This window comes from Puma concolor, chromosome C1 (assembly GCF_028749965.1).
Source record: "Puma concolor isolate L17-30 chromosome C1, mPumCon1.1.hap2, whole genome shotgun sequence".
In the NCBI taxonomy this organism is placed as follows: domain Eukaryota; kingdom Metazoa; phylum Chordata; class Mammalia; order Carnivora; family Felidae; genus Puma; species Puma concolor.
This window is the reverse complement of record NC_141674.1, coordinates 32,390,629-32,416,890: the sequence shown is the minus strand read 5'-3', so window position 1 is coordinate 32,416,890 and position 26,262 is coordinate 32,390,629. Positions and strand designations below refer to the sequence as shown.

Genomic DNA, 26,262 nt, shown 5'->3' with positions numbered 1-26,262 from the left:
TGTGGGTAGCTGCTTTGGGTCCAGGAGTCCTGCTGTCTGGATGCGACCCTCTGTCACTGGGAGATAGCCGTCCCCTGTTTGCCCATAGGGTGCTCTTCAGCAGAGTGACAAGAGTCGTGTCCCCCTACCAACCACCCCCACGGCCTCCATTTCTTCCCCTTGAGCACAAGATACCACTTCGCCCTGGTTTTAGATGACGTAAGAGGCATCCGTTGGCCGAAGCTGAGGTGACAAAAGCCAGGACCCGTAGGGACCTGTGGACAGCGGTCCATGGTGAGAGAGTGTATGCGTATGAGTAGGAGTGCGTGTGGGTGTGCATACGTGTGTATGTGTGAGTACGTGTGAGAGTGTGTGTGAGTGATCCCTCTGTCGCTGCCTGCTGGCTCCCTCCCTTAGAGTCACTTCTTTCACGTCATCCTGTGACATCCTCGCAGCCATAAGCTGATGGTCCCTGCAGAGTAGGGTTGAGTCCCAGCTGCTGTCCCAACTTCCTCACCCTGTCCCAGCCACCTCCCTGCCCCTCTGCGCCTGTTCTGAGTTTGAGTGCCAAGGCCCCCGGGCAAAGACATGTTGTGCAGTGCGAGTGTGGGGCACAGGCAGGCCTCCTGCTGGGTTCTGGGGCATGTTCAGCTGGCCAAGAGGCCACACCGCCCCTAAGGCACCCATGCCTTGTGAGTCAGAAGGCTCTCCTGGAATCATCCAGGAACCCCTCCACTGTCTCCATCATAGCCTTTCCTGCCCCAGTCAGGAGACGTGCACATCTATAGCAGGCCAACAAGGCATTTTGATGAGGATCGTATCGAGTGAACCTCATTGGGCTTCCTTCTAGGTGGAAATAAGAGCATTCTGATTCAGGTCCAAGAACATTGGTGGCCCTGAGGCCGGGCAGGTGGTCTGGCTGCCCCAGGAGCCACCCTAGGAAAGCTTTTGGCCCTGTTCCTGTGACCCTAGGGGATCGCTGGAATCTGGGTCCTGAGAGCTTTCCAGCTCATCTGGAGATAGGGTCGTGCAGAGAGCGCGGGGCTCCTGGTTTCTCACTCTGAGAACAGGGAAATGATGGCCGTCCCTCATACCTCCCCTCACACCAGTGTCCAGGTGGCTTCCTCGCAGACTGTTGCCCGTTGTGAGAGGCGGATAGGCTTTGGGGCAGATTCAGATCCTCCTTCCATACCTTTCTGGCTGTGAGAGCTTGAGCCTCGAGCTCTGAAGGGCTCTTGCTCGTGACTGTGATTCAATTTGTGTAAAGTGCCCAGCACAGCGTGAGCACTTGGCAAATGGTAGCCGCTAGAGCTGTGGTCGTCACCTTCTCTCACTCTTGTCGTTCCTCTGGTGGCCCAGAGTGGCTGTCCCTTGTGGGCTGGTGTGGAGGCTGGCTCTGGAGCGGAGGCCCTCTGCCAACCGGTGGCTTCACTTCCCGGCAGGAAGCACAGGGTCTGCTGCCTCTAGAGAGAAAAGAGGGGGCAGCCCTACCTGTCGGAGGGCAGGGCAGGTGCAGGGGTCCATGGTGGATCCCCAGGGCGACCACCCCCACCCCCACCCCGAGGTTCTCTCTCGTTCCGCGTCCTCCTCTCCCGGTATCCGTAACGGGCTGGATGCGGCTAGCAAGCGTGTGCATCTTCTGAGGTGGGAACCTGCCTCTTCTCCTCTTTTTTTTTTCCTTTACCATGACGCCTGTTGCTCATAGGTACAAATCAAACGAAGAGTATGTATATGTGCGAGGCCGCGGCCGAGGGAAATATGTTTGTGAGGAGTGTGGAATTCGCTGCAAGAAGCCCAGCATGCTGAAGAAACACATCCGCACCCACACTGACGTCCGGCCCTATGTGTGCAAGCACTGTCACTTTGCTTTTAAAACCAAAGGTAAGAGACAGTCAGCTGGGGCACTGCCCCTTCCCGCTGTAGGGAGCTCCCCTCTGGGAGCCCTAGCACAGAGCTCAGGGGTCCAGACCTCTCCGCCTGGGGCCTGGGGCACCCCCCTTCCCCGGGCTCCCAGGTGGCCGAGCAGCCGGCTCCAGACCGGGCAGTGGCGCCCCCTGGCTGCCGCAGCCTGTCCTCTTGGATCCCACACCGTCCTCCACCTGCGCGCTCCCCACCCCCGCCGCCTGATGGCGCTCTTGCACACGGTTCCTGGTTTTGATTTTATCTCCTCACCCCGTCCTTCTGCATGTCTCCTTAGCCCTTTGTCCACTGAGCTGGTGAGCTCCAGCAGTTGCACTCGTCACCACCACTCTTGCGTTTGGAAATCCATTCCACTCCGAGCCACTAAGCACACTCGCATGGTCACTTCTCATGGCAGCGCTCGCCCCTGCCTCCACCCTCCTCACCACTCAGACCATGTTCCTGCCCGCCCGGCTCCTGCGCCGCTCTCCCCGCAACCGCCCCGGCTGGCAGGCCTTGCATTCCGGCCCCAGCCGCACCCCGAAGCAGGGTCAGCACAGGCCCTGGCCGTCATCTGAGAAAGGAAGAAGGACGGGCCACGGAGGGCACGCGTCCCACAGAGCTGTGCTAGGAGCTGGCGGTGGCCTGGCCGGCGGCAGCTGCCCGGCCCTTCGTGTGAGCAAGTGGGGCCGAGTCCGTGAGACTTGGATCAAGCCCCTCCCCCCACTCATGGCGTTGACTGTCCCCGCAGGCCAGGCAGGGAAGACAGTGCGGCTCGCCCGTTGCTTCCTGGTAGAGGAGCAGAGGGACAGAGGTGAAGCAGAGAAAGGCCTGGGGCTCTCGGACACCCCCCCTCCCCGGTGGCTTCAGCCTCTTGTGCGCTGCAGATTCTTGGGGCAGGGGCATGAGGGCCCTGGCTTCTCCTTTGAGCAAGTGGGGGGCCTCCAGGCTGGCCCCCACTGGAGCCTTGTGGTGTTTCTGCAGGAAGAACTGGAGAACGGATTCAATTTTGCCACTCGTTGACCTTTCTTCTGTTGGTGAAGCTGTGCCCAGTGAGAGAGGTTGGGCCGCAGCTTTGAGGGGGCCCGGGCGGAGGTGGCCAGCCTTCCTCACTTCCTCCTCCTCTTGCTGGCCCCTTCCGTTCTCTCTGTACTGGGTCAGGGGCCAGCTCACCACATCCCCTGGCTCATGGCCCTTCTCTGACCCAGTTCCACCTCTGGTCTCCTAACCCCGTTCACCGACCCCTGCCCTCCTCTGCCTTCTGGCATTCTCAGCAGACCTCAAACTTTCCCACTTAGGCTTTGGTTGGAATGGAGGTGCCGTCCCTCCTGCTCTCTTTCTCTGGTCTTCTTCTCTCTTGGCGTCCCATAAACAGTGTTCCAAGAGGTCCCCAGGGAAGGCAGATAGGCCTGGAGCCCGGCCCCCTGCCTCGTGCATGCTTCCAGTCCCAGAGCCCTGCCATGTCCAAGACAGCACAGCCCCGCCTGCCTCTGCCCTGGGTGCGGGCTCTGTCCCCATGTGTCCTCTACAGCCCCACCCACCCCTGGCCTTAGGCAGCCAGTGGACCTTCATGGAGAAGAGAGATGGGAATCATTGACAGTCTAAGTAACAGAGTAAAAAAACCTCTTGTCCAAAACCCCCTTGAAGGGAAAGGAAGTGAATCCCCCCCCCCAAAACCAAGTGATCATTAATGCTAGAGCTGTAACTAGAACCCAGGACCCCTGTCTCAGGGCATCGCCCCCATCACCTTCCTCTCTTGAGCAGATCCCCCCCTTTCCTAGAAGGAGTGGCAAAATCAGGTGGCTGATCAAGTGGCCTCTGGAGTGGGGTGCGTCCAGGGGACCACACTGTTCTGTTCTCATTGTGAGGAACCCAGTCTTGAGGGTGCATCCCAGCCCAGGGCCATTTGGGTTCCCTGTGCCCAGCACACAGAGAACCATCTCGGAGAGCCTTCACCTTGACACATGAGACTAGAAAAACGCATCCGGCTAAGTTCTCCGCCAGGGCAGTGTCTCCAAAGAGGGGTCCCTATTCAGGTCCCCCTGCCTTTTTGGAGAGGAAAGGCCTGGTCTGTTTTTGTCAGGTCTGAGAGAGGCCGGGTCCCCGGCAGGAACACTTCTTTTCCAGCAGTTCTTTTCATTGGAGGCCATGCCAAGCCTACCGGCAGTCCCCGCCCTGGAGGGTCCAGAGGGTATAAGCTGAACAGAGGGGTGCAGATACCACATATGCCTTGGGGCGTGGAGTCCTGGGTGTGAAGGCTTGCCCAGGCCACCCCGAAGGCCAGGCCCAGGAGGCTCTGTTCCCAACCAGTGATCAGCGAGGGTTCTGAGCTCTCTTCAAATGCTCGTAGAGGCTTCCGGAAGACAATACCTTCAGAGCCGAAGCAGTAAGCGAATCTGAAATGGTAGAATCTCAAACTCCGTGACTTCTGAGAGGGACTGGTGGCGGGTGGGTGATGGCAAGTTGCAGCAGAGAAAGCTTGCCGTTGGCCCTCACTGCGTGCCGGGAGTGAGGGAAAGGCAGCACACTGAGCCTTCTGTTCCTCCGGGGCCGTGTGTCTTCCGGGAGGCGTGGGCCTTCCCCATCACTCGGAAACCTCAGGAGCCTCCTCTTAGGCTCTCGGCTTCCTTCAGGCTGCCATCCCCTCCCTCCCCTCACCCTTGGGCTCTGGCTGGGCCTGATGGTCTTCAGGACCCTCCACCACCACCACCTGGCTGCGCCCAGGCCCGGAGAGCCCTTCCTGTCCGTCTCTGTCTGCCTGTCTGTGTCTCCGTCTCCGTGTTGGACATTGTGGTGGCAGCTCGGGCCTCTGGGCGCTAGCTGAGGCGTCTCAGTGGGTAGTGCCGGGAAAGGCTGCCGGGATGTCCCTGTGGAGGTCCGGGGGTCCCCTTTCCTCTTCTTAGAGGGTTCCCAGATGCCAGCAGGGTGACTGTGCCGTGTACAGGCCCTTGCGCCGGTCGCCGCAGGAGATGGAGATGACAGCTGTGGGCAGGCCTCAGTCTGTCAGGCCTGCAGGGACGGAAGGAGGGCGGTTGGTCAAAGCTGAATGACGCAGAGTCATTGGACGATGCTCTCAGTGGAAGTTCCACCTCTCTTCCAGCCACTCATCATGTTCATCCACTTGCCTTTCCTCCTTCATTCCAGGACTGTGGGGCTTCCGGTGAGGGGTGGGACAGCTGGTGTGGAGCTGGGGACTCTGCCTGGCCAGCCAGGGCTCTGCCCCTTGACAGAGAAATGGTGTCCAAGCCAAAGAAGATGTCTGCTGCCATTGGGTATACCTCCCTCAGTTCACAGAAGAGGTCCGGGGAGGGGAGGGCAGGGAGAGCACCGGGTAACACTCGGGGCTGCTCTCCTATAACCCACATGGCCTGTCCTGGCAGAGCCCCCTCAGACTCCGTGACTCCTCCCTGCGGCCTCCAGCGGCCACTGGCACCTTCTCCTGGGAGCCCCTGAGCCCAGACTGGAGGATAAAGCCATTTGCATCTTCATTTCAGCATCTCTGTCCTCCACACCCAGCATGGCGCGTGGCAGAGTCCCTGGTGCTCAATAAAGAGTGATTGTCATGGGGGTGGGGGGCACACAGTATGGGAGGGAAGGCGGTTCCACGTGGTGAACGTCTGCTCTCTGCCGGGCACACCCTGCTACCACTCTACATGCACTCTCTCATCAGCTCCTCCCGGCATCCCCGAGAGGTAGGTATTACTTGAGAGTTGCAGGAAGTGGGGGCTCAGAATGTTCGGAAACTTGCCCAAGAGCGCACAGCTAGCAAGTGGCAGAGCCCAAGCTCAGACCCAAGATCGGCAAGCGTCTAGACCAACCTGGGTTGATTGTGCCAGCGTGCAGCAAGCAAGACCCCTGGAGTCCTGAAACCTGGTTCTAGACAGGGCTCTGTGCTAACAAGGTGCCTCGGCTGGCTGGTTCGCTGTGTTGGCCAATGGGAGCCCTCCCATGACATCCCAGCAGCTGAGACCGTCAGTAATCTTCTCTGACGGCATCACCAGCCCCGAGGCCCAGAGTTAGAGCGGAAGCATCAGAACCCTGGGCCTGATGGGGGTTGGGTTACACGGTCTGCAAAGTTCCTTCCAACACCTTGCTTCTGAGATGAGGAGAGCACTTCCCACGCGCGGTTATTGTGCACCCGTTGTGTGCTCGGCACCTAACTTGGTCAAAAAGAGACCTAAACCTTCCTGGCAGAACACATACAATAATATCATAGCCGTAATGAGCAGTGTTCGTAGTCCTCTGTGGTCTGGGGTATCAGGGGACAGTGGGCTGGTTCAGAACCTCAGGGGACCATTGGTATCTCTGGCCCATGGAAGACCCCAGCTGCCTTTGCCACCCCTTGACATCCTACTCAAGCTTGGCTTGCTCATGACAGTGAAGACAGGAACCCCCTATATTAGATCTCCCTATATTAGAACCCCCTATATTAGGTCTCCCTTTGGAGCCCCTCTGCTCCCAGAATGTCTCTGGAAGTTATGACTCTGCTTCCCCTTTGGCCAGGAGTAGAAGATACAGGTTTTTGTCTGGTTATAGGAGGAAAATCTGAGTTGGGAAGGATACAACCACAGACTAGGAGTAAAGGGAAGAGAGAGGCAAGACACAAGTGCCCTTCCATCCCTGCTGCCCTTGACTTCAAGGGACCCCAGGTTAAGGTTCCCATCATCCCCTCAGCAAAAGCCTACACGTTCCTTAAAATTCTCAGAATGGTTATGAAGCGCCCTTTGGTTCACCCATGGGCTCTCTCCTCTTCGCCTGCCCACCTATCCATCTGTCCTCCCATCTACCCGTTTCTCCCATCTCCTACTTTGTCTTCCTGTCCATGTATCTTCCCATTTCTTTTCTCCTCCTGACTGTCCCTCCCTTTCTCACATCTGTCCTCCCGCCAATCCAACCTTCCGTCCACCTTCCCCGCATTTTCTCCTCCTGCCTGTCCCTCCTGCATGTTTATGTGCATGGAGCCATTCACCCATGCAACCCAACTAGCCACTCCCCCATCCACCAGGCCCCTCTCTTCCTCTCCAGTTCTCCAGCTTCCCATCTGTTTATTAACCCATTTTCCAACTCTCCTTCCATTTCGTTGTTTCATCTAACCACTGATTCCCCATCTGTCTATCCATCTGCTTATCTAATCATCCAGTGTCCTATCCATCTGTCCTTATTCTTTCGCCCCGTATTTCCTCTTACCCACTTACCCGTCTGTCCATCCACCCATCCATCCATCCATCCATCCATCCGTTCACTCACCAGTCTCTCTATGCACCTGCTCAAGTATCCATTCTTCTCTCTTTCATCCATCTATTCAAACTTGCCGATTCATCAGCTTAGTGCGATAGACCACCTAACTCGGGGAACATATGGTTATTCTATGAGTGATCATGTAGAAGTGTAGCAGTCTGCAGGGCAACAGTGAGAACATCACAATTCGGAGGTGGCTGCCGGGCCCAGAGGAGCATCCTGGGGCCTCTGGCCTGCATGCTCCTAGGGAAGGCTGGGGTGCTCTGCCTCTCCTTTACAGAGTGCCCCTGCCCACAGAGGCTAGTGGCCTGTGAAGTGCTGTGCACACACGGGAGAGAACTGAAGGCGTTGCTGCCTTTCCCCTGATTCCACAGAACTGCTGCTCCTGCTTATCAGCTGTGGGGCTGGACTGACCGTGTAGGGCAGAGTCAGGGCTGGAGTGGGCAGAGCCTTTGCCCAGCCTTCCCTGCCTATACCCTGTGTCTGCGCTGCACAGTGACCTGGGGGAAACTGAGGCCCAGACATGGTTTCTCTAAGGAAGTCAGGGCCTGGGCCCTAGCTCTGTGGCTTACGGGTCTCTGTCCAGCAGACTTCTGTATACCTTTTGCCCTTTCTCTGTTTCTAAGAGAAACAGAAACTTTGTCCTGGTTCCTCTTCCCACACCCTGTGGGCTGCCTAGACGTGGCCTCAGTTGGGAGGGCGTCCTACCTACCACGTCGGTTAACAGGAGCCCTCCGGTCATCCAGCATCTGAGAAGGCCAAATGTCCTGCTCTGTGAGTGTCACTAGCTCCTGGGCCCAGAGTTAAAGCCAAAACTGGAAAAACCTCTCACACATGAGTTGTCTTTTAATTTCTTTTTCGTTTGTTTTTTAATCAGCATCTCACTTCCTCATTATACCCTCTGTCCCCACACAGCCCCCGTGCCCACCCTCCCCCAGCTCCCGTGTGCTGTCCCGAATGGCGGCCGTGGTGCACATCCCAGCGCCTGAGCACCCGGGCGGAGAGGGATGGCCCGGCCCCCACCTGGCCCCTGCGGCCAGCAGGGCCCTGACTGCCTCTGCGAGCCCCGGGCCTGCCCTGGCCCCCTGCCCTGCGGCCAAGCCTGAGTCTGTTCTCATTTCTTTCCAGGGAATCTGACTAAGCACATGAAGTCAAAGGCCCACAGCAAAAAGTGCCAAGAGACAGGGGTGCTGGAGGAGCTGGAAGCCGAAGAAGGTAACGGACTGCCAACTTCCTCCTCCCCACTCTTCCTCTGCCTGCTTTTCCACCTGTCCTCCTCGCCCTCCCCTTCCCTTCCGTCCTCCTGTCCCGGCTCCTTCCTCTCCCTCTTCCTTGTCCTGCCCTCCGGTTTTCCCACCTACTGGGAGATAAAGGTTAAATTCACAGACCAATGGCCCCTACTCTCCTACACTTGCAGCTCATGCTGTGCAGCCATAGCTAGTGTGAATTAGAGTCTACCTGGGAGGGCGGGGGGGGCGGGGGGGGGCGTGCCTGGCAGGTGGCTCACAGGTGTGCAATGAATGTGTCCTGAACAAACTAACACGTGAGTACTGGTAGTCAACATTGACCGAGCACCCACTATGCATCAGGCGTATTCTAAACACACGCCGTGAATTATCCCGTAAACCCTCACGGTGACGCTGTGAGGTGAAGAGTGTATTCTTCTACACTCCGAACCCGCATTCTCACCTACACGCTCTGGGCATGGGCCTGACAGCTGGGCCTTTTAGAGCTTGAGGAGCAGGAGAGCCAAAGCGAAACCTGACAGCCCCTTGTCACCTCCCAACGTCATCCCACATCCCAGCACTCCACCCTGACCAAAGTCCTCCACCAGCAAAAGGCATAGGAGAGCCCGTGTCTGAAAAGACCCAGCAGAGAGAAGTTGAGTCAAAGGCCCTGGCCCAGCCACAGCATCCAGGGAGGAGGCCAAAGGGACTTTGGCAGGTGGACAGGCAGTCCTGCCTGCAAAGGGAGGTCAGGGAAACCAGAGGCGTTCCTCCTGTACCCAGCAACCCTTTGACCAGGCTCCCTAAAATCAGAATCAGGACATGAGTGTCACAAAGAGGAGTGCGTACGTGTGTGTGTGTGTGTGCGTGTGTGTGTGTGTGTTTCTGATTTCAGGATGTGTTTACAGTCTTACAAGAGAGTCAAAGCACATTTCCTTTCATTTATTTTTTTTAATTTTTAAAGTTTATTTATCTTAAGAGAGAGAGCATGAGCAGGGGAGGGGCAGAGAGAGAGGGAGAGAGAGGATCCCAAGCAGGCTCCATGCTGTCGGCACAAAGCCAGACACAGGGCTCAGACTCACAAACTGTGAGATCGTGACCTGAGCTGAAACCAAGAGTTGGATGCTTAGCCAGCTGAGCCACCCAGGTGCCCCAAGTACGTTTCCTTTTAGGTGGAATAAGTCACTTTTACTGAACTAAACACAATGAATGTGGGACCGTTCCGCCCAAAATGAGAATGTAGGGTTACCATGTTTATCAAGAATGTACATCAGGCCATTTACACATGTTGTCTCACTGCATCCTTATAACTAACTAGTGGGAGAAACCCGTGTTGCCCCAGTGTAAAATGAGGAAAGTAAAGCTCAGACAGGTAAAGGCAGTTGTTGAAGGTCATACAAAAATGCCGGCTCCACACCACCCCGATGCCTGGTGGGCTGGACTTGGTGGCCTGAGCCTGAGCCTTGAGCCCAGAACCCTCCCCAGGTGAGAGTCAAACAATTGCACCTGGCCCCACACCAGGGGTCCACTGAGGCACCCAGGCAGGGCTGTTCCCCTCTCCCAACCTCATTTTTCCAATGAGGCACAAAAAAAAAAAAAAAAAAAAAGACAACCCTAACAACCCTACCCACCTAGTTTGAGGATGAAATCAATGCATTTATTCTAGAAATAACTACTGAACACCAGCCCTATTCCAGGCAATGGAGATGCCACAGTGAATAAAACCTAGTTCCTGGCCTCTGGAAGCCCACATTCTCAAAGGGAGGAGGGCAATGAACAAATGTGGAATAGGACAGGAGCACTGAGTAGGAAGTAAAATGTAAACGAGTGAGGGGCTGGGAAGTGTAGGGAGGGATCTCTCTGTTAGGATGGTGTGAGCAGAGGACATGAGGGAGGGGTCAGGAAGGCAGGTGGAGTCTAGGGAAGGGCTCTCCCCTTAGGGCCCTGGAGGAGCAAAAAATGCAGAGCCCCTAAAGGATCAGAAGGGCGGGGAGATGGACTCAGAGCAGGGACCACAAATGTCAAAGGATGGACTTGGCAATGCAATGGAGTGACGTCCCCCAACTTGCAGTGACTCTGTGTGCACAGGACTGTCAAGAAGGGGTGCGGCTGTAGGCAGTGATCAGGCTGAGCTCACGTCGGCTTGGACTGGGTGGGGTGGGGAGAAGTGGTAGGATTCTGGAAACATTCCTCTGGTAGAGCCTCCAGGTTTTGCCACCACAAGGGGGCGCTGGTGGTGCCATGAGAATAAAGGAGCCGAAGCCGAGTCCGAGGTTTATGGCCTAAGAAACTGGAAGGATGGAGTTGCTACTTCCCGCGATGATGAGGATGCAGGGAGGAGCATGTCTGTTAGACACCAAGTGGCTTTGGGGTGCACAGTCTAGGAACGATTGCCTCCCGGTGGCCGGGCCCACGCTGCAGCCTGACAGTGAGGAAGTTAGACACCAGCGCCACCGTGTGGCCAGACCCCCTCGGCGCCCTCGAAGGCTTCATTCGGTCTTTTCCGCAGTCCCCAGGCCAGCTCGGGGCTTTGTGGAACCTTGGTGGTGATCCCGGCAGCGGCCTGGCGGCTCCATGAGGGGCGCTGGGAATGGGCCGCCTGGGCAGGAGCATCCTGTACCCTTGCAGGAGCCCAGACATGGGGGGCCTGAAGAACCCTGTTCTGGGCAGGGGACCTTTGGCTCCCGTCATTTCTACCCTGGGTGCTTAGGGCAGCCTGAAGGAGCTGTTTAGGAGCCCTCCTAAACACTGCCTGTCTGCCAGGGTACTGGGGTACTTGAGCTATTTGCTAAGTTGTATTGCATACTTCCGATGTGTCAGACCCTCATGAGCCCCCCACCAGCTTCATGGGGAGGCTGTTGTTGCTCTTACCCCCACTTTACACATCAGGAAACTGAACATAAGAGAGAGAGAGCCAATTATACAACATCATACAGCAAGGAAGGGTAGAGCTGGGATCCAAACCCAGACCATTTCCTGCTTCTCGATGCATAACATCACTCTTATACTGGCAGTGTAATAACGCAGGGGTTGTAAATCTTAGTCCTGACTCAGCCACTACTCCCTGGGTGATCTTGGGGAGGAAGCACTTGCCCCTCTGGGCCTGGATTTCCCCGTATGTAAATGAGGGGTGGGGCTAGGTGAACTTCTGGGTCTGAAATAGGCCTCGCTAAAGTCTTAGGTGGTTCCCACCCTCCTCCCCCATCCACATTCCTACGACCTTCCCCTCTGCTCCCAGCCGCCAGGAGATCCTGCCCTGGGTCCCTTGGCCCGCCCTTCACCTGCCAACCCCAGGTCCACCCCATAGTTTCTGACCCTCTGTCATCTATTTCACGCATCTTACTGCTGCATGCTGAGCTGTTTGGAAGCACGGATGCTAGGATTCCCAGCCCCAGGGCAGCTGGGCATGGTGGAGTTTGAAAGCCTGGTTGCATCGGTGGCCAGAGTCAGCTTGTGGGTCCAGCTCTCTCAGTCAGTGGGGGGAGAACAGGGGCTGGTGTGTCCCAAGAGCAGCGGTGGGGCTGGCGATGTGCCTGGAGATGGGCCAGCAGGACCCAAACCCTCAGGAGCCTGACAGGTGGGCCAGACGTTAGCAGAGCTCTCCCCAGAGTCTGCTGCCCATATCAGAGAGGCCTCAACCAGACAGGTGTCATGTTAAAGGTGACCCGGATGGGTGGGCCGCCCCCACCGGAAACCAGACCGGGAGACTAGTATTTCAGGGCTCCGCTGCCTCCTGCCTGAGAGCAGCGTCAGTTCTGCCAAGTGCAGCAGGTCCTCTGGACGAGAGCGGCTGGGATGGGGCCCTGCTCTGCAGGCGTAGGCCAGCGTAGCCAACACCCCCTCCCGCCCCCCGAGGCCAGCACCTGTCACCTGCCAGATGCTGTTGTACCGCCAGCGGCAGCCCGGCCACGGTGGCAGGTGTGTGTGTGCCGACGGACCATGGCCAGTGCTCCCGGACCGGCCCGATGGCTGCCGTGTCCCAGAATAACAGATTTCTTCAGGAATGCGTTGAGCGACCGTAATTATGGGAACCACGTCTCGGTGCCAGGCGTGTGTTTGTTCCTCGTAGCGAACCCCGCGAGGTGAGACTGCCACATTCGTTTGACAAGGCGGGAGACAGAAGCACAGCAAGGTGACTTATGTTGCTCATGGGGGAACCCGCACTGAAACCCTCGTGAGAAAAGCAAACCGACAAAAAGGCTTGCCTTTGTTTGCTCTGGTTCAATCCCAGCCCTTCCACTTCTCTCACCTGAACAGGTTACTTAACCTTGCTTACCTTGGGTCCCTCATTTGTAACATGAAGATAAAAACAGGGCAGACCTCCCGGGATCATTTGAGGACTAGATGCATTAACACCCAGGAAGGCTCTAGAACTGAGCCTGGCCCGTGGTAGACACAAGGCAGCTTTTGTTCACCGTGATAGTGTGCAAAGCGTTCCCATCTCTGTCATGGCCCCTGTCCTGTCAACAGTCTTGTGCCACTGACACAGCCCTTAGGCCCCGTGCGCAGACAAGGACGTGGGCATCGAGGACGGCAGCGTAGGGCTGGCTGTGACCCCAGGGTCTCCTGTGTCCCCCCCTCAGGAACCAGTGATGACCCGTTCCAGGACTCAGAAGGGCGAGAGGGCTCAGAGGCCGTGGCGGAGCACCAGTTTTCAGACCTGGAGGACTCAGACTCGGACTCGGACCTGGACGAAGACGAGGATGAGGACGAAGAGGAGAGCCAGGACGAGCCATCGGGACCGGCCTCGGAGGCACCCCCGCCTGGCCCGCCAGCCACACTGCCGGCAGACTCCTCACCCGTCCCGGGCCCTCAGCCCCCAGATGCCACCTCTGGCGACCAGGCCACGCGGGGCAGCTCGGTCTTGGAAGCTGAGCGCTCGGCAGCTGGAAGTTGTTCCACGTCCAGCCAAAGCATCCCGTGCCTCCCCCGGCTGGGACCGGCCCCTCCGGGCCCCGTGGAGAAGGACACAGGCTCGGCCCTGAGCTCCAAGGCTGTGTCCCCAAGAAGGCCGTGGTCCCCAAGCAAAGAAGCAGGCAGCCGCCCAGCACTCACCCACAAACACTCACTAACCAAAAGCGACTCGTCTCCCCAGCTACACCCACCGGCCGGAGAGCCACAGGCCTCAGCCCCGAGCCCGCCGGGCCCCCAGCCAGGCCCTCTCCCTTGTGGGTCTCCAAGACTCGAGCTGTCTCCTCTCACCCTCCGCCCCCTGGGAAGGGAACTGCCCCCTCGAGTGCATCCACCCCCCGAGCGCAAGGGGGCCCCAGATCCGGGCCCCCCCAGACATTCACCCACCAGGAGACGGTCCCCGGGCCAGGCCGAGTCACCGCCACGGTCAGCGCTGCCAGGGAAGTGGGCCTTGGCTGGGCCGGGCAGCCCCTCAGCGGGCGAACGCGGCCCAGGCTCGGGGCTGGCCCCGCGGGCTCCCTACCCGCCCCTGCCTCTACCTCACAAGCTTCTTGGCAGAAGCCCCGAGACCTGCGCCTCCACGTGGGTGAGTTCCTGCCCCCGAGCGGCTGGGCCGCTCGTCCCCGACGGGTGGGGGGCCACGGCGCACTCCTCCCTGAGGCATCAGACCCGTAGCTACACAGCCCTGCCAGCTTGGTGATCGCTAATGACATAGCAAACGTTTATGGGCCACCTTCTGTGCCAGCCCCCACCCTGGGGCTCCCGAAGGTGGCCGGGGCAGCCTCGGGAGCAGCAGAACGCGGGCGCCGGGGCTGGCCCTGGAAGCAGGCGTAAACACTTTGCCCTTCCCCTCCCATCTCCCCAGCCCCACGTCTCCAACATCACTGTCACCAGCACCCTCAGAGACACCACAGCCGACACCGTCCCTGCCACGCCGTCAGCACCGTCACCGTGGCCGTCCCCAGGGCCATCGCTGCCATCACCACACTCACACGCTCTCGCCACCACCGGTGTCGCCACAGCATCACTGTCCACTTCCCTTGACCTTCCAATGCCTTTTCTGTCACCGCGTTGTCACGAACCATTCACTCCCAGCAGCATCCACGCCATCACTCAGAGACTCGAGTTCCCGCAGGAGCGCAGGCTAGGAATCTCTCCTTGGTTTTCGGTTTGGGGGTCACGTTACGATGCCCGATGGTGGGAGAAGATAAAGAGCACGGAGTGGGAGCTCATGTCCAAGGGTAGAGTTGGCTCAGGACCGTTCTGGGAACAGGAGAGGCAGCAGAACCGAGAGAGAGGGCCAGGCGCGCGGCAGGCGGGCATGCTGGCCAGAGGCACGAAGACCGTGGGGCCCGATGTGCTCACGGTCACTGCGGGGCTGGGGACGGCCGCCGCCAGCACAGGGCAGCTCCACGGGCAGGGAGTCGGCACTCAGCTCCCCCCAGCTCCGCTGGGACTTGCTGTGTGATTATCAGGCGAGCCCCCTCCTCCTCTTTTAGGCCTCGGGGGTCTCCATGTGCCAGCACGTAGCCCTTGCCTTACCCTGTCTTGTTTTCTGACCCCAGCAGAAGGCCGCGTCCCGGAGTCCCTCCTGCTCACCTGGCCCTGCTCATCCTCCCTCCTCCCGACCCTTCTCGGCCCCCCATGACTTCCACGGCCACACCCCAGCCCGGACAGAGGAGAACATCTTCAGCCACCTCCCTCTGCACTCCCAGCACTTGACCCGTGCCCCGTGCCCCCTGATTCCCATTGGCGGGATCCAGATGGTGCAGGCCCGGCCGGGGGCCCACCCCACCCTGCTGCCGGGGCCCACGGCCACCTGGGTCAGCGGCTTCTCGGGAGGTGGCAGCGACCTGACAGGGGCCCGGGAGGCCCAGGAGCGAGGCCGCTGGAGTCCCACCGAGAGCTCGTCAGCCTCCGTGTCCCCTGTGGCTAAGGTATCCAAGTTCACACTCTCATCGGAGCTGGAGGGCAGGGACTACCCCAAGGAGAGGGAGAGGACGAGTGGGGGCCTGGGCAGACCTCCTGACTGGGAGCCCCGAGTGGCTGAGGTGCCCGCAGAGCCCGTACCCACCCACAGCCCCCGCACCCCGCCCGAGGCCTCACCCCGGCTGTCCCACGGCCGCAGGCCAGAATCCTGGAGCCCCCGCCTGGAGTCACCACGCACGCCGGCCAACCCCGCGGCCTCTGCCGCCTCGCCCCTGGACCGCAGCAGTTCGGTAGGCTGCCTGGCAGAGGCCTCCGCTCACTTCCCAGCCCGGAGGAGGAACCTCTCTGGGGAACCCAGGACCAGTCAGGGCTCCCCCGAGCCCTCAGGAAGTGGGGGGCCTGGGGCACCTCCACATCAGCCCAAGGACAGGGGCCCCCCAAGCACTTAGTCTCTCTCCGACTGCTTCAGCATCTGGCTTCCGGTGTTCAGCAACAGACGCTTCCAGCCAGCTTCCTCGAATCATCTCGCTCTCATGGGCTCCCTTTCCCATCTGTCCATCTGTCCAAGCAGCTTCTCCTCAGTCCCCAACTGTTCTATCTTCCCACGTATGCAGTTACCTGTGCCTTTTTCTATACCTTTGCTTGAAAAGAAACAAAACACACGCACACATAAAAGAAAAAAAAAAAAAAACCCACGAGGAGTCTGAGGCTGTGAATATGTTGTGCTTTTTTGAGAAAGGGTGTAGGTGGGGCCTCACCCTGGGCCACTGCGGTCTGCAGTCACCACCAGCCCTCCCCCCAGGCTGGCGAAAGGTAGCCATTTGCTGAGGGAAAGGGGGATGCACTGAAAGAGGAAAAAGAAAAAAGCGAGAAACTTTTACAAACATATAATTAAATGTAAAAGCAAGCACTCCTATGTACAGATGTTTATGGTTCCTATTTATTGCCGCTTTATTCCACCCCAGCTAGTGACCACTCTCACTGCCAGCAGAAGGGCCAGCAGCCCAAGGCAGAGGGACACAGGCAGGGGGACCCCACTCAGCCTCCACAGGCAGGCCCAGAAAACTCCAGCTTTCTTTTTCCCAGGAAAAAGAAAAATGTTAACCTTTCCTAGGATTTCATCACAAGTGATAGGAGCAGATGGGAGGTGGGAGCTTGTTGGTTCCCTCCGGCCTCCCTGATATCCTGGTGGTCTGAGTCATGGACCCATCCTGGCATCCTGACAAATCCCCCCAGCGCCCCACCTGCCACCTCTCCCCTCTACCCCCTCCCCCCAGCCCCTAGGCGGCAAAAGGAGGCCTGACTGTTCATCTCTTGGGTCCTGAACACCTGACTGAGGCCTTGCTTCAGGGACCCAGCTGCAGACTGCCTCCCTTATTCTAGAAACTACCCACGAGGCTGAAGTGACAGGGCCCAACCCTTAGGGGTCAAGATCCAAGGTGCATTGCCTTGCCATTCCTGAGGCTGGGACTTGGGTTTCATTTCATGTTTGGTCCCTGAGGTTCAAAGGGCCCTTGTTTCCTCCATGGCTGGGCTTTTCCAGTGCTCAGCACTGGAACTTTACCGGGACCTGTTTCTAGACCTCTTTTCAGTAGAACTGGATCCCGCCCCTGCCCCCATCTCCACCTCACCCAGTGTAAGGCCTCCACTATTCCCAGGAAGTACCTAAAACCATGACTGGTAGGAACTGCCCAGAGCTGTTTTTAAATCTCTTTTAAAAAATCACACACACACACACACACACACACACACACACACAAAGACAGGATGGTGTTTGGTACTTCTCCTAGCCTCCTCAGATTCTCTTGCCCTAAAAGTGTCCTAAGCCCGTTGAATTCGTCTCCAATCAACCAGTACTAGTCTCCTCCCTCCTCCCCATCTCCTCCTTCAAGAAGCCTCCCTGGACTTCCTGGAGCAAAAGCCTACTTTGTAAGAAAAATTATATGACCGGAAATTAAGATCCCACGTTGAAATATAGAATTCTTGTTTACCCTGCCCTGGGAGAGTCAGGTTTTCTCCCAACCTTCCAGAATTTATTTTCTTTAGTTTCTACAATGGGAAATTGTAGAATGGGAAATTCTACAATGGGACTCACTGACCACTTCCCTGTCCTCGGCCAGCCATGTGAATCCTGAGCCTGGGGCCTCCTGAGCTGTTAAAGTGGTTTAGACAGGACACTGGTCGAGGCCGTAATTCCCTCCTCTGCCAGTTCAGGGTCTTTCTCTGCTTGGCCTCTGCTGAGTAGACAAGCCAGACCCAGGTTCAGCTTCAGGCCACTGTCTTGTTTCCCTTAGGGCCTCTCTCAGAGCTAAGACACAAAGGGAACAACAGGGAAGGGCCCCCCCCTGGAGGTCTGCTGGGCTCCAGGGTACTGGGGTGAGGTTAGCCAGCCGTGCTCAGCTGCCTGGCCCAGAGTCCAGGGCTCCCGCCCAAACTGGGAGAAGGCCAGCAAGCCCAGCCTTGACCATATGGGTGCTATTTTGGCCTCACAGGAAGCGGGAAGGTACCAGGGCCCGGTTATAGCCCAGGCTTTCCTCACCCTTACCTCTCAGCCCTACCCATGGAGACTTCTAGCACCGGAGCCTGGGAACTGGGAGCCCAGGTTTGAAACCTTCCTGGGCAAGATCTTCCAGCCTAGACTTACAAAGTAGTGGACAGGTGCCTCTGCTGGACGAGCCCCTGACCTTGGGGGTGGCCATGCCCCTCCCCCCAGCCATGCACCCCAGCTCTCCTGGGCATCATTTCCCCTATTCTCAGACAGCGTGCCTACTGAGGTTGCCTTCCTGGGAGACCCAGTCACAGACAATGTGGCCAGCAGGTGAGAGTCATCGAAGCCACTCAGGCCCACAGGCACAGGCGGAGGGGACAGGGACCAGGACACCAGAGATCCATTTCTCAATAACAGGGACACAATGCACAAACAGAATCTGGCCAAAGGGCTGCTGCCCCACACAGTTCCCCAGAGGGATGGAATCGATGCCACCAGCCCGGGACCTATGTCACCGGGCACAGTGCTAACCCCTTCTGCCAGACTCTATCCCTGTTCCCCCGAGCACAGAGACCCCAGCACACACACACACACACACACACACACGCACACCTCCATAATTCTGGAAAAAGACTCTCACTCCATGCCCTCCATGGGGCCCCCTGTCTACTCCCAACCACTTCCACATTTGCAGTTTGCCTGTGAGGCTGCCGTCCCTGTTCAGGGAGGCAGAATAGAAAGAGGTGCTGATTGGTTGCCACAGACACCTGCTGACGCTCTGCCAAAATGTGCCAGGCGGCCATTCCTTGGTACGGGCCCACTCTGGTCCTTGGGTGCCAGTGGTGTGGCAGGAACCAAACTGCACAGGATCCAGAGCCGGCCCTCGCCTTCTGTTGTGGACTCCAGAACACTCAGCTCCCAGGCCTCCCCTCCAGGATGCCCTTCACCCTCGGCAAGTTCAGGATCATTCTGGGTACTAACCTTGTTCCCCTCCGAGGCACCTTGCCCCAGCGCCCCCCCCCCCCGCGCCCCCCTCCCGGCCTTCCACCCTTGGCTTCTCCTCTGGCCCAACCAGGACGCTGACAGCAGCAAAGCATCCACTCTCCCTTTTCTATCACCTCCATCCTCCAGACCCCAGAAGTCCCTCTGCCTCTCTCTGTGGGAAAACATCGGAAAGAATTAGCTTCCAGATCCCTGTAGCCCCTGCTCCGTTCTCACCCTGCACTTCTGAATAGGAACCAGCAATATATCTGAGCTGAACTGCTCTCCAGCCCTTTCTCCAGAAAAAAAAAAAAAAAAAAAAAAAATCCTTCTTAAAGCAAAAAGTCCTGCCTTGGAGACAGATCTGCAGCACTGACCAAGGGGAGAAAGTTCCCAAAGACCTGTCCCTACAAATTCTGCTTCCGTGTTGTGGCTCCAGTCTGCTTTCCATTAGAAAACCGCTTCGGCACTTATGATCACTTTACTAAACCTAGTGTTTAAAAAAAAGAAGAAGAAGAGAAAAGAAACAGAAAAAAGAAAGGTGTAGGCAAATGTAAGATACATGATTTCTGTAAGATAAATATTTGCCTTTTTTTTTTCTAAAAGGTGTATGTATTCTGTATGTGAAATTGTCTGTAGAGAGTTTCTATGTTCTTAAATGGCAATACATTCCAAAAAATCGTACTGTAGATATGCACAGCGGCCACACTGGGATGGGGTAGTTTTGCCTGTAATTTTATTTAAACTCCGGTTTCTACCCTTGCATCTTGCAACGTCAGTATGGTATATAACAGTGCAAAAGAAAAAAAAAACTCAAAAAAATCCATGCAGGTCTAAAGCACAGAGTCTGATGTACAAAAGGAAAAAAAAAATGCTCAGTATTGATGTGTGTGACCTTTGTTGTAAATTACATCTGTACTGTGAATGAGAAGTTTTTACAAGTATAATAATTGCCTTTATTACAGCTCTGGCTGAGTGTTCAGCCTGAGGATATTTTTTAAAAAAAACACACAGCACGTTGGAATAAATTTGAAAATCCCAACATAGCCCTGCTTGCCTGGCTCATGGTTTTTCTGGAAGGCTGTGGAATGTCAGAGCTGGAGGGACACTTGGTATCCCAAGTGTCTCTTTTACTATAGAGCAATCAGGCCCAGAGGAGGCAGGTGGCCAGGCCACAGTCACACAGCCTGGGACTCCCGTGGCCCCTGGCTTCCAGGCCTGGCGACTAGATACCACACCGTGTGGTCTGGGGTCTGTGTTTCCCAGGGCTGCCATAAACACCTCCCACTGCATAGGCAGCATAGGCAGCTGAAAACAACAGAAGTCTGTTCTTTCACGATTCTGGAGGCCGGAAGTCTGAAGTCTAGGTATTGGCACAGTTGGTTCCTTCTGGAGGCTCTGAGGGAGAGTCCGTTCCATGCCTCTCTCCCAGCTTCCATGGCCGAGAACGATCCTTGACACACCTCAGTTTGTGGCCACATCACTGGGATCTCTATTTCCGCCTTCCTGCTGCCTTCTCCGTAGATTCCCTACTGCCCCCCTTCTCTGCTAAGGACACCTGTCATGGGATTTGGGGCCTACTCTATCAAAGATGATCTCACCTCTAGATCCTTAATTGAATGTATCTGCAATAACCCTTTTCTCCAAATGAAGGTCACACTCACAGGTTGTGGGAACTAGGGCGTGGGCTTCACTTGGAGGGCCATCATCCAACTCACTACAGAGTAAGACCTGGAATCAGATTATGACACAGCTACGTATTGCCTTGGGCAAATTACACAACCTCTCTGGGCCTGCATTTGCCAACTGTGACATGGAGAGTGGTTGTGGGGATTACATGAGATCGTATATACAGGAAGGCTAATGGAGACTTCAACACTCTTCTCCGAGCAGGCCTTGCATGGGGTGCTGGGGATACCAGGGAGAAAAGACAGGCATGGGTCCCTACCTTTTGCATTGCATACTGATTTGCTGAGTGACAGTGAGGGGCCATGGTTGGATACAACAGTGAATAAAACAGTCCCACTCTCGAAGAGCTTACATTCTAGCATGTCATTGTGTGTACATTACATCCTGATGATGGCACTAACAACCCAATTGCAGTGGCCATAATTGCTGTGGTGGGAGAGAACAAAAGCTCTAGTCCAACTGTGTCGCAGTCATCCTAGAGACCTTTCCCGGAAAACAGCTAATTGTCAACCGAGGAAGGGGAAGCCATGAGAAGGAGCAGCCCAGAAATCCAGCACTAAGAACCCAAGAACCAATGAGGGGGTCACTGCTGACTTAGGGAAAGGCTGGCCTAGCACAGTGTCTGGTGCATAGCAGGGTGGGAGGCAGGGACAGCAGATCCAGATGCCCTCCCAGGGGAGAGCGGGGCAGTAGCTGGAAGGGGCACGGGGCCCAGGGAAGAAAAGAGTTGAGTGCTGGGGTGGGGGCTGGGGTGGGGGGTGGGGTGGGGCAGCGTTGATGGGAAGGAGATGGTGAGAATGAAGCCGCCGCCATCCCACCATCCCGTTACGACCCATGGGAAGAGATGCAAAGGAAGTCAGCGTGTCTGCAGGGTGAGAGGAAGTTGAGAGCATCCCCGCAGAGGCAGTTTCTCTGTGAAATGGAGTGAGGCCACCTGAAGATTACAGACTGGAGAAGGTGTGAAGGACCTTTGAAGGGAGCAGGAAAAAGCCGCCCAGAGGAACCAGGCACTGAGGGCCGGGTGCTCAACCGCAGCACTCAGCAGCCACGGCGGGTGCGGGCGTGGGCAGCCAGGTCGATGCATTGGGGTGGGGGTTCTGCCCAGCCAGGGGACGGAAGGACAGCGGGGTATGGGAGGTGAGAATATCAGCAAATGAAGAGGTGAATTATGCCAACTTCGCAGTCTGGGAAGCAAACAGGGGTGGCCGATACAGAGAAAGGCCAGTGGTCAAGTGACCGGGGATTTGGATGAAAACAGAAAAGGCTGGGAGTTATCTTAGCTCATTATTTCAGAGGCGAGCCAGTTGTGGCTAAAGATGGTTGACCTCCGGCGTGACTGCAGAGGTGCCGTGAAAGAGAAGGCTGCTGCAGAGGAAGAGGCCAGGAGGTGAGTGGCCAGGGCATGGAGGTCATGTCTGATGACCGCAGCGCTTGGGTGGAGATCGGGGCTCTCAGCTAGGGAGTAGCAGTCAGGAGAGGGGCTGCCTGCCGCATGCACAAGCAATCCAGAAACCCAGGGGCTGACTCGGCAGAAGCTTATTTTTTCTTTCCCTTGGTAACTCGTTCGATGTGGGTCAGCAGAATTCCATTCAGCCCGATCACTTCGAGACCCAGACTGACAGAGGCTTCATCTTCGGGCTCCCGTGACCTCAGGCAGATGAGAAGAGCCCGGGGCTCCCTTGCACTGACAAATAAATGCTTCCAGCTGGAAACAAACCTCCCTCCACTCCCGTTTCACCAGCCAAAGCCAGTCACATGGCCAGGCTTAAGGAAAGAGACCAGGAGCACCTGTTAGCAGGCCTGATGACAACCACACAAAGTTAGGACTTCTTGAGATCGGAAGTGCCCAGGAGGGGAGCGGATGTCAATGATGGCGTGGGGGGGCGGGGGGGGGGGCGGCTAGGGGGAGAGGCGGGACAGAGCCTGATGACATCAGCCTCAAAAGTGCTGGGTTTTTCCGATGAGAACAATAAAGGTCTAGAAGAGGCCCCAGAGAGCGAAGACGGTATCTGGCCTTAGAATCGTGGGGTGTGGAAGGATGAGAAGCCCCCGCACCGAACGGCTGCTTGAGAGCAAGTCCTTGTGGGGAGCCTAGGTCTCAGTCTAGACCAGTAGGATAAGTCTGAAACAGCCCCCAAAGAACTTTAGAAAAGCATAGTACATGCCAGGCCCAGGGCCCAGCATTTTACAAACCTGATTCGCAACAACCCAAGACGAAGAGGGTCACTGTCCTAATTTTTAGAGGAGAAAACAGAAGTTCCAAAGGACCCCCACCAGCCCAAAGTGCCCAGCTAGTCCGAGGCAGTATGAAGACTGACCCCAGTCTGACTTCAGAGCAGGTCCTCAGGGAACCCCGTGTTCCTCCCCTCTCTCCACCCTGGGTCTCGGACAACTCACCTCCTTCCGGCCAGGGAGCCGTGGGACAAGGCAGGCCCAGGCTGGGGCTCCTCCCCAGCAGCCGCCTGGCTTCTCAGCAGGGACATCTGGTAGCCACGTGGGTTCCCCGTGCCTGAAGCCACAGGCCCAGGGATGGACCAGCAGGCGCCACAGTTTGGCTCCCCATATGTGAGTGCGTGCAAGCTGCATGTGAATTCTCCGCGGGACCAGCCGCCTGCCCTCACCTACCTGCCGTGGGGCCTGAGGTCCCCCCAGTCATTTACACTTGCCACAAGGCCTCCCGCGGCTGCTCTCTGGAGGTCATGAAGTACTTTCCCTTTTGATAAAGGCAGGATGAGGCACACACCCCCATTTTCCACATGAAGAGCAAAGCCCCGAATCACACTCTAGCGAGTGACAGCACCACTGGGCTAGCTACACCTGACCCAAAGCCTCGGGAGGGCTTAGGCTGTGTCTGTGGCCATTGAGGCCTTAGCCACGCTTTGCCTGGCTCCACATCTAGGACTGGGTTGATCTTGCTCTCACCCCAAGGCCTGGACCCTCTTTGGGCTCAGGACCTGGAGACTCCTGGGGCCAGGCCGCGGCGGCTTCAGAGGGCAGGCCAGCCTGAGACGAGCAAGCGTGGAGACAGGAAGGAGAAAGGGTCAGGGGAAGAGAGAGGGCCGCTGAGAAAGCAGACTGGGGCCGGTTGCACGGGCTCATCACAGGGTCGGGGGCTTGTCGCCCCATCCCATTTATAGAGAAGGCAGACTGGGGCTCAGACAGACACTGCTGCTTCCCAAGGTGATCGTGGTGAGTGGCAGAGCTGGGATAGAAAACCAGGCCCTTACATTCTGGAAGTGGTTGGCTTCCTATGGAAAGAGAATCTGCCTCTTTGCCACCAAGCAGCCCTCGAATCCGGGTCGGGTTTGGGGGACCCCAGTGTACGTATCCCCTGATCCCGTCAAAACCTCAGCCACTTTAGGGAGACCTAAACTGCCCCCTTTTATAGATGAGGAAACTGATGTCCAGAGCTGGGAAGAGCTTGGCCCAAGGCCAAGGCTAGAATTGCTGAGCCCCCAGCAGAGCCACCTGCACACCCTGCCCACTCCCTCCCCTACCCCAGGCCCGAGTTCACCTGCCTGGCTCTCCTGCCCGGCTCTGCCTTTTTAGGAAAGGAAGGAGCAGCTCTGGTGGCAGGCAGGCGAGTGGGCAGGCGGCCATGCTAATCCACCAGCTCCCGGCAGCTCTGGTTACCGTGGTTTGGGGCCCCGGCGGCCCCGGCTGGGAGTGCCAGCCCAGCCAATGGGTGCCGCCAGCTGAGCTACCCTGCCAGAGCCATACAAGGCCTTGCTGCAGCCCAGTCGCAATCCAGCATAGGGCAACCCCAGTGCTGGCACCGGCCCCGCCCATGAGCCTCCCAGCCCAGCACGTCCTCGGACTCTGCCTAATCCAGCCTGGGAGTAGGCAGGGCTGGGGTGCACGTGCACCGGGCCCAGGGCTCCCCAGGGTCAGGAAGGTGGCACCACCGGGGCAGAGGCCAGAATTGGGGCAGGGGCCTACTTGGCAGTAGGGAACCCAGCTGGGGTCAGGAGGAGGGAGCCCAGGCCTGGTCCAGGCTGAGCCGTCTCTCGACAAGATGCCCTTCTGTTCCCATCATCCCTTGGGCCTGACTGGCCACTCGTCCTGCCCTCTCTGGGAAGGGTGCGAGCAGAGTTAGCATCTGGTCCTTTCTGGGGTCTTCCCAGGGTCCAAACCCCAACTTACCTAATCTGTCCTGAGTGTAAGGCATATGCACCTGTCAGAACTAGAGCTGTCCACTGGTGTGTGCGTGCTGTGAGAGTCACGCACATATATGCCCCCGTGTGGACCTTGTGTGGTTCATGGTCATTGCTATGGGTTCTGGGCCTGGAGAGTGGAAGCAGGCAGGGACAGGCGACCCCTCCCCAGCCAAGCTCAGCCCATCTGTCAGCTCATGGTGCCTCCAACTCAATGCTCACAAGATCCCCGGGAAGCAGGAAGTTTGGCCCCATTTGACAAGCAAGGAAACTGAGTCACGGGTTATTTCCCCAGGCCAGGGTGCCAGGATTCAATCCCAGAGCAGTCTGACTCGAGACCACCGGACCATGCACACTTCCTCCTCTGGGAAAGTCAGATCTTGGAGGGACGGAAGCTGCCACGTGGACGGAAGTGTCTACGGAGGAATGAAACTGACAAGAAGGATCCTCTGTTCCTGTGGGGGGCAGGGGTTCCCCAGGCCCCTGCTGCACCACCATTGCCCAGAGCCACAGCCATGGCTGCCTACATGTTCCGAGGCCTGCACGGAGCTTCCCTGACCACCACTGACAATTGGATTCATCGTGGAAGCCGCTGGGTCCGAGCATCCTTATGTGTCCTACGTGGGCCAAGCTGAGCTTGGAGCCAAGACTGCGGTACTCTCCAGGGCCACCCGGCAGGTGAGGGAAACGTGCCGGCACGGGGGGGTGGCGGGCCAGGCTGGCATTGGGCTCTGTTTGCTCACCCAAGAAAGGAGGAGATAAATATAGACACAGGATTACTCAGACACAGCCTGGGAAAACCGGCTCCACACCTTGACTTCAGCCCTGGACCAGTCTCACCTTTACATGCCTGCCCACTCCATGCCTGCTGCCAGCCCTGCCCCGCCTCCTCCCAGGACTCCCCACCTGGAAACTCTGGGACAGCCCTTCCTACCTGCTCTCTGGGGGAGGGCAGAAACCGAGGCCCAGAGAGAGCGGGGCGCTTGTCCCAAGTCCCCCAGCAGGTCAAGAGCAGGCAAAGTTAGGACCACACCTGGCCTTAGAGGTCATCTTTTCAGGCTCAGGCACTGTGTCAGTCCAGACTCAGTTTCCCCATCTGTGAGACGGGGGGTCCGGCATACCCAGCCCTCCGTTGCCATGGGCCTGCATGTAGGATGGAGCTGGAGACCACCAAGCAGACAGGGGATGAGGCTGGGGTCTCATGCACGAGGAGATGCCGGCCTGAGTGGGATGCATATGGCTTGGGCATTTGCACTCTGGGGCCAGACTGCATGGGCTCAAATCCCGGCTGCCCGTTTTTCAGCTGTGCGGCTTCAGGCAAGTTACTTAACATATTCATGCCTCGGTTTCCCCATCTCTAAAATGAGAATAACAATAATAGTTATTCTCATATGTTATGATATAGTATAAATATTACACATAATATGTATTTCATTCATATAGCATAACAATAATAGCCCACAATGGCACCAGCCTCCTAGAGTGTTAGGGAGGCTTAGATGAGTTACTACAGGCAAAGCACTTACACCAGGGCTTGGCACAGAACAACTGCTCTATGCATGTTTGTTAGGATTATCCAGCCGAGGCAGGTGGGGGCTGTGATACAGGGGCCCCGGGTGGGTAGCTCTGAGGCTCCCACCCGCCAAGGGCACAGGCTGGCCCTGGGCTGGACAGTGTACAGGTCTCTGCTGTGCTACGGCCCCTGCAGCAGCTCCCCTCCCTCCCTGCCACCCGCAGCTTCTGGACTCAGGCAGACATGGATTTGAAC

General features: G+C 57.3%; 1 protein-coding gene across 4 annotated transcripts in view; it reads left to right on the top strand.

Moving 5' to 3' along the window:
• HIVEP3 (HIVEP zinc finger 3) overlaps positions 1-19,697 on the top strand; it is a 477,777-nt gene extending 458,080 nt beyond the window's left edge. For 2 of the 4 annotated variants that reach the window (XM_086716637.1, XM_086716638.1), the window contains 4 exons: positions 1,685-1,860; positions 8,245-8,331; positions 12,926-13,839; positions 14,819-19,697. In XM_086716637.1, coding sequence (XP_086572763.1) covers positions 1,685-1,860; positions 8,245-8,331; positions 12,926-13,839; positions 14,819-15,631 — 1,990 coding nt within the window. In that variant the 3' untranslated portion in view covers positions 15,632-19,697. Of the gene's footprint in view, positions 1-1,684; positions 1,861-8,244; positions 8,332-12,925; positions 13,840-14,118 lie in introns of all 4 variants that reach the window. The other 2 variants (XM_086716639.1, XM_086716640.1) reach the window with 2 other exon arrangements.
• The last annotated feature ends 6,565 nt before the right edge of the window (positions 19,698-26,262 follow it).